Source organism: Bos grunniens, chromosome 5 (assembly GCF_055505025.1).
Source record: "Bos grunniens cultivar Pamir isolate PY7600 chromosome 5, Bosgru_T2T1.0, whole genome shotgun sequence".
In the NCBI taxonomy this organism is placed as follows: Eukaryota; Metazoa; Chordata; class Mammalia; order Artiodactyla; family Bovidae; genus Bos; species Bos grunniens.
In genome coordinates, this window is record NC_141169.1 from 66,206,788 (window position 1) to 66,220,553 (window position 13,766).

The 13,766-nt window shown below is 37.3% G+C and overlaps 1 protein-coding gene across 2 annotated transcripts in view; it reads left to right on the plus strand.

Moving 5' to 3' along the window:
• The window catches only part of UTP20 (UTP20 small subunit processome component), an 86,270-nt gene that overhangs the window by 33,170 nt on the left and 39,334 nt on the right, over nucleotides 1-13,766 (plus strand). The window contains exons 24-29 of one of the 2 annotated variants that reach the window (XM_086400962.1): nucleotides 1,669-1,754; nucleotides 2,537-2,662; nucleotides 5,753-5,919; nucleotides 7,778-7,986; nucleotides 12,589-12,732; nucleotides 13,329-13,408. In XM_086400962.1, the coding sequence (XP_086257088.1) occupies nucleotides 1,669-1,754; nucleotides 2,537-2,662; nucleotides 5,753-5,919; nucleotides 7,778-7,986; nucleotides 12,589-12,732; nucleotides 13,329-13,408 (812 nt within the window). Of the gene's footprint in view, nucleotides 1-1,668; nucleotides 1,755-2,536; nucleotides 2,663-5,752; nucleotides 5,920-7,777; nucleotides 7,987-8,576; nucleotides 8,692-12,588; nucleotides 12,733-13,328; nucleotides 13,409-13,766 lie in introns of those variants that run through there. The other variant, XM_086400963.1, reaches the window with a different exon arrangement.

Sequence of the window (13,766 nt, forward strand, 5' to 3'; positions counted from 1 at the left end):
AGAAACACAAGCTGGAATCAAGATTGCTGGGAGAAATATCAATAACCTCAGATACGCAGATGACACCACCCTTATGGCAGAAAGTGAAGAGGAACTCAAAAGCCTCTTGATGAAAGTGAAAGTGGAGAGTAAAAAAGTTGGCTTAAAGCTCAACATTCAGAAAACGAAGATCATGGCATCCGATCCCATGACTTCATGGGAAATAGATGGGGAAACAGTGGAAACAGTGTCAGACTTTATTTTTTGGGGTTCCAAAATCACTGCAGATGGTGACTGCAGCCGAAATTAAAAGACGCTTACTCCTTGGAAGGAAAGTTATGACCAACCTAGATAGCATATTGAAAAGCAGAGACATTACTTTGCCAACAAAGGTCCATCTAGTTAAGGCTATGGTTTTTCCTGTGGTCACGTATGGATGTGAGAGTTGAACTGTGAAGAAGGCTGAGCACCAAAGAATTGATGCTTTTGAACTGTGGTGTTTTGCAGTCCCTTGGACTGCAAGGAGATCCAACCAGTCCATTCTGAAGGAGATCAGCCCTGGGATTTCTTTGGAAGGAATGCTGCTAAAACTGAAACTCCAGTACTTTGGCTACCTCATGTGAAGAGTTGACTCATTGGAAAAGACTCTGATGCTGGGAGGGATTGGGGGCAGGAGGAGAAGGGGACGACAGAGGATGAGATGGCTGGATGGCATCACTGACTCGATGAATGTGAGTCTGAGTGAACTCCGGGAGTTGGCTATGGACAGGGAGGCCTGGCGTGCTGTGATTCATGGGGTCGCAAAGAGTCGAACACAACTGAGCGACTGAACTGAACTGAAACATTGATTGGCTGTGTTAACAGTGGGTTTAGCAAAATGTTAGTTGTCCCATGAGATTTAGGTTTTAGAAGGGAGTAAGGGTTTGTACCAAGAGAGCTGCTACTTTGCATTGCTAGGCGAGTTAGCCTTATGGAGCCCTAGCATTTCAGGATCCGGTAGACTGAATGAAAGTAGGTGGAGTAGTAGTCCGTTGCAGTTATAGTATATGACCTTGAATTCAGGAAAGGTTGCAGAAGAAAAAAAAAACTGGTGTCAGAAGCAGAGTTAAGCATGGGATGTCATTCTAAGCTATCTGGGGAAATAAGATTTTCTCTTTTCACTTGGAGGTTTTTTAAATGAAACATTATTTTGGCAGAATTTATCCTTAGTTTATGTATAATTCAGATGTAACTTGTTTATAAAATCAGAAGTCAAAACTCTCAGTTGTCGACAGGAAGCAAAAATCTGGACTGATCAGAGAGGCCTCAGAGCTGGGTCTTTCCTGGCATCTTACTGACTGTGGTTACCTTCATGGTATAAGAGCTTTCCCTCATTACAGGACCAATCCAGTTGGTGTAAACCTAAAGTCATGTAGGGAATTGGCCTTGGCCAAAAGACAGACCTGAGAGTCTGCCATGTGGGATGCAGTTGTCAGAGTTGTGTTTTTGTTTTGTTCTCTACATACATTCTATTTATTTTCTGTTACCTCCAGGACAATGTAAAGCCATTGTCATGAATCATCTTTAACCCACATCTAAACATTTAGATTCTAAGAATTTTAATTTAGCAAATTAGTAAAAGTAAATTACTATCTGATGGCATGTGTATATCTGACTTCATTCATTTATTTTATAAAATATCATTCCTAGTTGTTGCTACATCAGGATCAGATGGTACAAAAAATAACACTGGATTGCATACTGACATATAAACATCCACATATTCTCCCTTACAGGTAAGTTATTTGAAGCTAAAGAAATGCTGTTTAGGGGGCTATTTTTACTCTTTTTACCAGAGAGCCTCTTATAATTTTTTAAAGGCCCCAGGAAATTACTCTCTTTTCTAAGGTAATCATAATGCTATTTTCAGGTAAGCAATAAAAACTAGAAGTATATTTGTTTGTTAAGAGTGCTTCTTCATAGATAATAAGGTAGGAGAGAGAGTATTAATTGAAAAATATGTGTTGAGGTTATGTCATTTCTTCTTGCTTATATAATGGCATTAAAATCTTGATGATTACTTAAGGAATCATCGTAATTACACTCCAAGAACTGAAGAAAGCTTTCATATTATGTTTTTTTAAACGGCTGAATTATTGACTAACCCCTTATGATCCCTCTTGGGCTTCCTTTGTAGCTCGGCTGGTAAAGAACCCGCGTGCAACGCGGGAGACCTGGGTTTGATCCCTGGGTGGGAAGATCCCCTGGAGAAGGGAAAGGCTACCCACTCCAGTATTCTGGCCTGGAGAATTCCAGGGACCATATAATCCATGGGGTCACAAAGAGTCGGACACAACTGAGCCACTTTTACTTTCACTTATGATCCCTCTTACGTTTTAAAATTTAAAAGTTGCCATTTTGGAAGGTATTTGTGTGAAGACTTTCTTTTATGGATGTCAGCCACAATGTAAAATATTCTTAATGCCTGTTTCTTTTATGTATATATTTATTACTCTATTATATTTTTAAAAAGTATTTTTGATTAAGTGATGATTTATGCTAAATTCTATTTGTAAAGGGAAAACCTACAAAGATTGCTTGAAGACAGAAACTTTAAGGAAGAGATAGTGCATTTTAGCATTTCTGAAGATAATACAGTGGTGAAAGCAGCCCACCGAGCAGAACTGTTTCCTATTCTGATGAGGTAATATATACTCTTTCAAAACTGATATTTTAAGGGTTGGTCACAAAAACAGTTGTGAATATAGTATTATGATTCTTTCAGCAATTATAATGGAATATTTCATCTTGAATTTTATTTATTTTTATAATTGGTTCTTTGGGGAAAGTCAAATTGTTATAGAGACTTATTTTAAATATTTCGTCCCTAATATGAGGAAAAATCTTGACATTGTTTTTTTAATTGTGTTATTAAAATTAAATCCAGTATTTCTCTAAGGTTTAAACCATTGAGAAATAGTAAAAATAATGTATTTGTTTGATAGGTAACTAATTATGAGATATAAAAACTAACCATGTATAAAACTTTATTATAGTTTTTATAGTTTTCATTGGATTTTTCTGGGTCAAAAATAATTGTAAATAATAATCATCAGTCAGCTTGTTAGTCCCTGTTTAAAAACCTTTTGAGGTCCCATTTTACTGAGAACAACAAATGGAGTGCTTACTACTCCTTTAAGGGCATGGTATGACCTAGCCTAGACCTGCTTCTCTAACATCTCTTTCATTTACCACCCCTCTCAGAGCCCACACCACAGTCTTTCTTCACAGTACTTAATCATCCAACATGGCCTCTTATTATCCATTTTCTCTACCAGAAGACAGACTCCATGCCTCTTAGTCAGTAGTGGTCAGATGAAGTTTGTCTTCTCTTTTCTGATATAAATACCCCCTTCACTGTTGTGTCGTTTGATCTGTGTATTCCCTACAGAGCCTACATGAGTTAATTGGAGTGGTGGTAGTTGTAGTTATCCTTGTCTTGCTACTGTATTTAACAGTAATGTTTCTAGAACAGTTGTGCTTGTCTTAAAGTGTGGTCTGCTCCTTCTTGGTGGGGGCTTTCCCAGAGATGCTTTTAGGACATCCACGACGTTAAAACTTTCTTCATAAAGACATTCCCTTTCCTCATTGTGCTGCTATTTGTGCTGACCAGGCAAAAGCAGTGAGGTGTAAAACTCCAGGTGCTTAGCATGAATCAGGACAGTGGCTCCAAACTGTGCTAGTCATTCTTCATTGCCACAGACCTAGAGTTTAAAAAAAAAAATTAAAAGCTGATTTCACTCACTGCCCTTATTGAGCCTTGAGCCTTGAGTACTTGTCTTTTTATTATTCTGTATGAATTAAGAGGTCTGCATAAAACACTTCTTCAGCTCACTAGTTTCCATGGAATTTTTTTTCAGATTTTCCAAGTAACTGATGCATATTACAGAATCATTCATGGGTAAAGATCTGTTCAAAGTGCAAAGTAGACAGATGGATTTTAATGTAACAGAGTTTACAAAATTCACTGATAATGGTTTTAGATTCCACCTTGCAACTAGCCTTTAAGAAACTGCCTCTTCTTGAGCTTTGGTGCAGAATCCAAGTAGAATATTCGCAATTATCTGAGAAGAATTATCTGAAAGTTTACAAAATATATTCCCCTTCTCCAGTTGCGTATCTGTGTAAGGCTGGATTTTTTTCAACCACAGTATATTGCAACAGATTGAATGTAGAAGCTGATACGAGGATTTATTTATCTTCTAATAAGCCAGGCAATAAAGAAATTTGGAGAGGAAAAAAATGTACAACAAGGCCTCTGGTCTCTCTAATTTGGAGAGGGGCAGGTTTGGAAAATACAGTTTTTATTAAAAATGTTAGTTATGCTAACTTGTTTTAGCTTGTACTACAACAAATAATAATAGATAAAAGTCACATATACAAAAGCTCTTAAGTAATTTTTAAGAGTAAAAAGGGATCCTAATATCAAAAAGTTTGAAAACCATTGTCTAAATTTTGAATGTTAAGTCAGTAGTTCTATCATGCTAAGAAGGTAGCTTTTATTGCTATGTTTAGTTTTTTTACTAAATGGATGTTGAATTTTATTAGAATGCCTATTGACATGTATTTAAATGATCGTATTAACTTTTTTCTACAAGCCATTCATCTGTATTAATAGATTTTACTAGTGATTCTTTCTTGCATTCTTGGAATAATCCTTATTCAGCTTTAATACTGTTTTAATGCAGCGCTGGGTACTGTTTTCAGAAATGTTGTGGACTTCCCCCGCCCTCCCCATTATGCATTTATTATTATTGAAGTATTTACAATATTGTGTTACTTTCAAGTGTACAGCAAAGTGATTATTATTTGTATATATTTTTCAGATTATTTTACATTTTAGGTTATTATGAGATATTGAATATAGTTGTTCCCTGTGCTATACAGTAGATCCTTATTGCTTGTCTATTTTATGCATAGTTTGTATCTGTTCATCCCATAGTTCTAGTTTATCCCTTTCCCCATCTCTTTCCCCTTTGGTAATCATAGTTTGTTTTCTATGCCTGTGAGTCAGTTTTTGTATATAGATTCATTTGTATTATTTTTTAGATTCCACATATAATTGATACCATATTTGTCTTTGACTTAACTTCACTTTAGTATGATAATCTCTAGATCCATGCCTGAAAAAGGACTATTTCCTTCTTTCTCCCTGCTCTCGAACTATATCATGGGGATTGTTTCTCCTTGAAAGTTTCAACAATTCATCTGTAAAACTGTGTTGACTCCAAGTTTACTCATGATTACTGATCTCTTCAGGTTTTGTTTGGTTCCTTTTGACTGTTTATAGATGTCGGTTTTTTCCAGAAGATTACCCATTTAATTGAAATCTTTCCAGCTTCCTTGTTTTATTTATAGTTGTACTCTCTTATTTTACTTCGTTTTAATCTATATATTCCTGTTTTCATTATTCCTTGTTGAGACTTATCTTTGGCCTGCCTGTTTTATTTCTTTTTTTCCCTCCTCCAAAGAACCAGCTTCCAGTCATTGTCTTTATCATTTTCTTCTTCCTGCTTCCCTTTGCCTTGTTTGTTGTTGTTATTTTAAAATCTCCATGTTAAAAATTTGATTTTTATTTCATTCTTCCCTGTTTTAGAATACATTCATTTAAATATGTTGAGCTGCTATTCCAGCCTTCTAGGAAAACAAAACAACTGTGTTTTAGGATTAATGTGCAAGAAAATAATGTTTTAGGGTTAATGTGCAAACAAATAACCTTCTTTGGACATTTTAGAATTTTGTATGGTCGAATGAAGAATAAGACTGGAAGTAAAACTCAGGGGAAATCTGCTTCTGGTACCCGCATGTCCATCGTCCTGAGGTTCCTGGCTGGGACGCAGCCAGAAGAGATCGAGATATTCTTAGACCTGCTATTTGAGCCTGTGAAGCACTTCAGGAACGGTAGGTATCAACTGCCTGCCGCGCTGTGAATGCATATTCTCTGCTCAGACCTCTGCTGTCTCAGGCTGTTCCCCCACACTCTTGGGCGTCTTTCTCAGGGGGTTGGTTGCTCCTCCCAGTCTCAGTGGTGGTCTTTTTGCTGACATGCAATTCATATAAATTTTGATTGAATTAGGTAGACCTCACAAATGATCTTGGGATTATCATCAGCCTTGTGCTAATAAGCCCCTGATTAGAAAATGTGTGTTTTCTGCTTCTCTTGTACATTTTGGCCATTTGAAAAGTGGCGCCAAGTTGTAGAGCATGTGCCAAGCGCTTAGTCGCTCAGTCGTGTCCGACTCTTTGTGACCCCACCGACTGTAGCCTGCCAGACTCCTCTCTCCCTGGGAATTCTCCAAGCACAGATACTGGAGTGGGTTGCCATTTCCTTCTCCAGAGGATCTTCCCAACCCAGGGATCAAACCCAGGTCTCCCACATTGCAAGCATATTCTTTACCAACCCAAGCCACCAGGGAAGCCCTTGAAAAGTGGTACTTCTCCATATACGATGAATAGGTTTTTCCTTAGAAACTTAAAGTGTGCTGCAAAATAAATCTTAATTGTCCTGGCATGTATTGTTTCACTGAGTCATTCACCTACTAAATAGTAATTTGTCAGATACCTCCTGTGCCCTGGACACTGTTGAAAATAGAAAACTGAGCATTTATAACCTCTGCTCTTAACCTCACAGTCTAAACAAAGTGGATTAGTAACTGTATACAGTGTGATGTTCTGTCATATGTTCTCCAGTATGTGAGGTTCATCTGCTTCGTGCCAGAATTAATGACAGGCTCCTTTACCTACAACTCAGTTGACCCTTAAAACAGCCACAGTAGGGTTCAGTATTTATTTGTTGCCATTTTACAGGTAGGAAACAGGCTTAGAGAGGTAAGTACTTTGCCCTGGGATTTGAACCCAGATGAAGCTGGGATTCAAATCCAGATCTTCCTGACTACAATACCTGTGTTCCAGTTTTATAATTGCTTTGCTTTAGGCAAACATAGATTTATTTGTAGGGTCATGTGTTGCTTTTTGTTTTTTTTAATGATAGGTATAGCTTTTTAAAAAGTTTTCATTCAGTATAATATTGCCCTGTGAAGAAAGTTGGCTGTTAACGAATACAAAAGTTTTTGTTCAGTGCAGTGGCCTCTGTTGTAAGAGGGTAGCTATAAATGATACCCTTATGGATAAACCACTTAGGTATATGAATCAGCAAGCTCATGATCTCATACCAGTTGGTCTGAAGTAAAGCTCAAACAATAACAATTCAAGTCTTTTAAGTAAATTATGAAATCAGTTTGGCACCCATTTATAAAGGACTATTGTTTTATTTATTCGCAAGCGACTGCAAGAGAAATAAAACATTTGATTCTCAGCTTTAAAAGAGTTTATCACATAGCAAGGTATTTTCTTTGAAATTGCTAAAATTAGCATAGTCCATGAAAGCTCAGAGGGAAACATGTGGAAAGTTGATAGATAGAATATTAATAAAATGGAATTCCTCAGGTTTCGCGGAATTGTATAAATAGGGGAAGAATTGGGCTTAGAGACTTAGTTCTTTCACAGGTTTCTTACTCTCTCTTATTCCTCAGTTTCCTCATCTATAAAGTGATAATAGTAAAACCTACTATATCTAGCTCATTTAATGTTTGGTAAGAATCAAAAGGAGAAAAATAAGGAAAATATATTATCATCTGTAAATTATAACAATAGAAAGTGCTGTATTATTGGGAGAAATTGAAAGGAAGCTATAATTGTAAATAGGAACGAGCTAATATTTCACTTCACATGCTATCTCTGCTCCTCTGTGTTTCACCAGGAGAATGCCATACCGCTGTCATTCAAGCAGTAGAAGATTTAGATTTGTCTAAAGTTCTTCCTTTGGGTCGTCAGCACGGCATATTAAATAGCCTTGAGATAGTCTTGAAGAACATTAGTCACCTGATCAGCGCATATTTACCAAAGATTCTGCAGCTACTGCTCTGCATGACTGCAACTGTATCACACATCCTTGACCAACGAGAAAAGGTGAGCGAGATTCATTTCAAACTTAGCTTTCTTCTTGGGCAAATAGGACTTCCCTGGTAGGTCAGCTGGTAAAGAAATCTGTCTGCAATCCAGGAGATCCTGGCTCGATTCCTGGGTCGGGAAGAGCCCCTGGAGAAGGGAACGGCTACCCACTCCAGTGTTCTTGCCTGGAGAATTCCACGGACAGAGGAGCCTGGCAGGCTACAGTCCACAGGGTCACAAAGAGTCGAACATGACTGAGCGACTTTTATCACTTTCTTCTTGGGCTAATACAGGTCGGTGTTTTACTTGGAAAATTGGTTGGAGCCCATAGCTAACATCATTCTAAGTTAAATCTTTCTTATGTAAGGTGTCTCTTTAAAATGACCTTTCCTATTAATGGGAATCTTCACTGTTATAAATACGAATAGCTAGAAAATGCAGATTGTATCAAGTGTCTATTTTAAAAGGAGGTGAAACGGTAGGGAGGCATTTAGTTCTGTCTATGTCTCAGAGACCAAAGTCTGGTATAGTTAAACTGATGTTTCTTAGATTTTTAATTTCAGAAGCCTGAAAGTATGAAACACGTCTTCTAACTCTCATTTATTCAGAGTATTTGGAGAATGAAGACAACACTGTTGGCATTGTCCTTGTTGAGATAGAGTTGCCCAGAGCTCTTGTAAAAATAAATGCTTACCTACTCTAAATGCAGTGTTTTAAGTGAAGGTAAGTAGCAAGATTGGGCATGACAAGCCAACTAGCTAACTGCCAGGAGGCTTCATGAGATGGTGCTTAGGAAATGTTTTCTGAATGATTTTGAAGATGATATATTTATGTTCTGTTGAAATAGGTGTGTGAACATAAGTTTACTCTGTGGAGTTTAGGGGAACTTAAAATGTTTTTATGGACTGAAGGCTTCTTGAAGGAGATAGGACCTGAAGTGAAAATCCACATTCAGGTTTCTGCTGTTGATTCTTAACTCACATTCTGCTGTTGTTGTTAATGACAAATAGGCAGTTTTAATTTGGCTAAAACTCATTTGTTTTATTGATGTGCCTGGTGAACTGCCTCTTAGATACAGCCAGAATTTTATGCTGCCTTATTCATTGAGCCCCTACTGTGTGTCAGATACTGTACTAAGCACTGGGGCGAAGGATCAAACAAAAGTTCCTGTCTGTTTAATTATTCAGTAAATACTTACTTCACACCTGCTATCTGCCAGACATTGTTGTAGATGGAAAATGAAATAGTAAGGACTCAGTATCTTGGGGAGGTTATAGATAAATAGCCAAATGATAGAAGAACATCAGTTGGTAAGTTCTAAGAGGAAAATAAACTCAGGAGGTGACTCTGCAGACATCTGTAAGTCATTCTCTGTGTCCCTGTTTTCTCTCCAGTCCTCTGTTCGTGACTTCTAGCCACCTTGGCCTCCCTGAGCTGCACCATTGTCCCCTCATTCTCCTTCCCATACCAAGGTCAAAGTCTGCAGGCAGGAAGTCAGGGAATGTGTAGGACTCATCTCAACTGTTTCTCCTCTCTCAGGGATGTCCTCTGTTGCCTGCTGTCCAGTGTCCAAAAAATCATTGTTTCATATATTCTTCAGTGTCTTGAGAGGGGAGGCTAAATCTGGTCCCTGTTATTTTATCATGTCTGGAAACAGTAAAACCACCTGAAGAGAGCAGGCAGAGCAGCCCTGCAGCTAACACAGGGCTGGAAGCAGCTCATGTTCCCGACAGCCAGAGCAGAAACCTCATGAGATGTGGCATCAAGGAGTGTCCTAGGAAGGGGATTGTCTCTGTAGTGGAGCCAGATTAGCCCAGGCATAAAAGCTACTGTGGCTCCATCTAACAGAGCCTAAAAAGACCAAACTTTTCTGAGTGAATCAACTGCATCCCAGAATAAAGCTCAAAACCTTTTGGAACAATGGATAGAATCAGACCCAGAAATGATACAGGTGATAGAATTAGACAAGGACATTAAGAAATATGTGCCATACATTCACAAAAGGAAAGGAAAGCATTAACGTGTTAGGGAAAGACATGAAGATGTAAAGAATTTAAAATAACTAGAGGTAGATGTGTGCTGCTTTTAGTAGGGTGTTCAGGGTCACCTCTCAAGAGCTGATATTTGAGCTTATACCTACCCAGCCACTGGAAGAACATTTCAGGCAGAGAAAATGACTAGTAGCACAAAGTCCTGGGGCAGAACAGTATTGACATATCCCAAGAAGAAACAGAATTTTAGTTTTTGTCTTATAGTGAGTGACAGTGACTTCCTATATGTGGACATGTTAAATCATGAAAGTCCTTTGACTTTCTGGTTAACTTAGAAGATGTTACTCAGTAATGCAGCCTTACTCCTGAGTCAACAATCAGTAATTCAAAGGCTCATTTATACAGTTTCACAGTTCATTAGACAGTGAGGTGCTAGCCTTCCTGACAAGAGCCTTCTTTTCTTCTTTCTTGTTAATTCTTGAACAAATCCAGGGAATTCCTTGAGTTCCTGTAATGAATTATCACACAGTAATATGCTCAAGTGAGTTAAAATTCTGCCCTTGTGTATTTGAGTGAAGTCAAACATTGACTTTTTTGTAGCTTTCAGATCCTTCAGGGCATTGACTGGCACTGAAATGGTGTCTTGAAGGTTGTTTTGATTTGGTTTTAGTTTTTTGTGTTTTTTTGTATTGGTATATTTAAGCAAGGAAGTAACTTGTAAATGTCCATAAACTCCGTCATATGGAGTATTCCTCTAGGAATTAAAGTCTGCAATTGCTCATTCTTAGGATTTTTCTCCAGTTTAATTTCTCAACAATTACTGAGAAGACTGGGCAGTTGGCCCTGTAGTTACAAAAGAGAATAGAACATGCAGATTCTACTTGACGGGGGCCTTGCGGGGCTGATGGAGGTGGGGGAAAGTGGGGCCTCTGATTTGGTGTCATGTTTGCCAAGGTTGGTTTCTTACTGCTCCAGGGGATCGTGATACCATGCTTCTTCAAATATCAGTAATAGTTTTTATCTTTCGCCAGATGTGATCCAGAGAATAATGGAAATACTGTCAGTGGAACTGAGGCAGAACAGAATGACTTGTAAAAGTGTCACTGTCTTGTGCTTGTCTGGCATTTCCTCTCTTTGTAACTTGTGTAATAGTTAAAAGTGAATGGCAGAAACTTGATGGGTATGTCAGCCATCGTGATTCCTTAGATTTACATAGCAAATCAATGGCATCTTCATACTCTCTTGAATTTAAAATGTTCAGTTTCATATTCAGATACCTCCATTCATCAGATTATCAGATTCTTTTGACAAGTAACTTGAGAGTTTGCTCCATGTTATCATTGCCACAAGACTTGATGTTCATTGTGTTACAGCACTTGTGCTGACTTCATACATTTTAGTGTGCTTTAAACGTCACTCATTAAAGTCAAGTGTAGAAAATAAGTTGCCACTTATATATCCAGAGCTCACAATATGTTAATCAAGTGGAAAAACAATTAGGTTTTGAATCTTCTCCCATTTGTTTGGTTTTACAACATTCTGTACTTGGGAGAAATCTCTCTGAGGCCTTTTTTTCTCTCTGCCTGACCTAAATCTCTTCATCTTTTAAGATCCAGTGGAAATTCTCCCTAAAGTTTAACCTTTCTCTAATTTATAGTAATTCTTGTCCTAAGTCAAATATCTTAGGTATTTTTCATCTCTGTTGTAGTTTAATAAATGTTTAGGAAGATTATAAGTTGAGGTCAGGACTATGGCTAGCATACCATTGGACTCATTAGTATAGGTTGAGTGTATTTTTCTACTCTGAGCCTAAAAAATTGGCTGCATTATTTATATTTTATAACTTGTAGGAAAGGAGATGCCAGTGGAAGTAGCAATACCTGTTAATAAAAGAAATTTGCTGTTAATTTAAACATCTACTGACTCTAGCTTCTATGCCTCTAGACAGACAAATCTTATTTTTCTCCAAATTGTATTTTCCTTTGAGCTGTGTATTTTGAGATCTTTGCAGGCCTTAATTCAGTCACTTCATTCTCCTTTACTGCACAAAGTATTTCACTGTTTGAAGAAACTATAAATTCTTGAGTCCTGTGGACTAATTTTAACAAGAATAACCAAAAACTCATAGTCTTTAAAAAAAAAAAAAAGTAAAAATAAAACTACAAATTTAAAAAATAGAAAAGTGGCTTTCATTTGAAATGAACATTTAGATTTTATTTTTCCTAATCTGAAGCATTATAATGGCAGAGTGTTATATTTGTGAAAAGAAATCAGAATTTTACTCGAGACAATTGCTTAAATAAAAAAGTGAAACAATGTGGAACACAAAACCGATGTTCCCACTGAGATTTTGTTTTGCCTTGAGAACACTTAGTGTGATTTTGCTGGACATTGATAATAGAACACATCTCACCGCCTTTTTTTTTTTTTTTTTTGAAGTCTGTATTCCCTTCTTGTTCAGTGAGAAAAGCAATATGACTTACTGATGTTTCCATGTGATTCAGAACCAGAGTCAACAGACTTAGCAGGATTTCCAACTTGATTCTTAGCTGTCTGAGCAGAAGTGCCTCCCTGAGGAATCAAAGCTAAAGACAATATTTTCTTATAATAGAAGATCTTTATTTTACAGATACAGCTAAGGTTTATTAACCCACTGAAAAATTTAAGACGTCTTGGAATCAAAATGGTAACTGATATCTTTTTGGATTGGGAGTCCTATCCATTCAGAACAGAAGAAATTGATGCAGTATTTCATGGTGTAGTTTGGCCCCAGGTAAACCTTGATTCCCACATTCTGCCCAGATATCGTCTGCTTTTTCCTTTATTACTACTTCACTCGCACAGTCTACACCCAGGCACGAATGCTTATCCTGGTCTTTTCTGTCATGTCAAGCCTTTCTTTGTTTCTGGAAGTTTAGAACACTTTTCTTTGCTTCCACTACCACCAAAAGCTCAAGAGCTAGTTTCTGTGGTATAGTAGCATTTATACTTAAGGCTAATTTGAATATGACTGTGTCTCTTAAGCAAATGCCATGTAACTTTTGTAGCACCTCACATGATATGCCTCTGGATTTTGACAAGCGTGAGAAAAAATACACCGGGATTGTTGTTGCATGTTTCCTTGTTTGATTTCTCTGGTTGTCCCCACTTGGTGATGATAACTGGTGTAGTTATAGCTAAGACTGTAGCAGAGACTTGATCTTAGGCACAGTTGCTCACTGTTCAGTTTATCCTTTAAATATTAATCTCTATCTCTTGGCTCTTATGTCCTCGTGTGGCTTCTGTTCTTGTTCTGCTTTTCAGTTGTTTGATTTTTTCCTTCAAGTGTGTATATGTTCTTATCTTGTATTGTTTTTATTTTGTATCTAGATCAGCAGGCTTGGATCTGAAAGTCAGTATTCTCCTACTCCTCTACTGAAACTAATTAGTATCTGGTGCAGAAATGCAAGGTAAAATTTTTTTTTTGTACCTTTAAAAACGTCAGTGTTTTAGACTAATCTAGTCAAAACTAATAAAGGGAACTAATAGTGTCATTTATGCTCTTTACACATAGTGAACTATGTTTAGTGCAGTTAAAGAGAATAAAGTCATTGAATCTCAAAATCCATAGTTTAAAGAAAAGTGCAATTTGCCAAATCATAGGTGTAGTATGATCCAGGAAAAATGCTTTTACAAGTGTATCTATGTATAAGTATAAAATGAAACAGAAAATCAGTAAAAGCTGATTTGTAATTGGCATTCTAGTCTTTTTCTCAGTTCCCACTTAAAAAATTTCATAGGTTTCCTGGATTTTCTAGGTCATTTTCT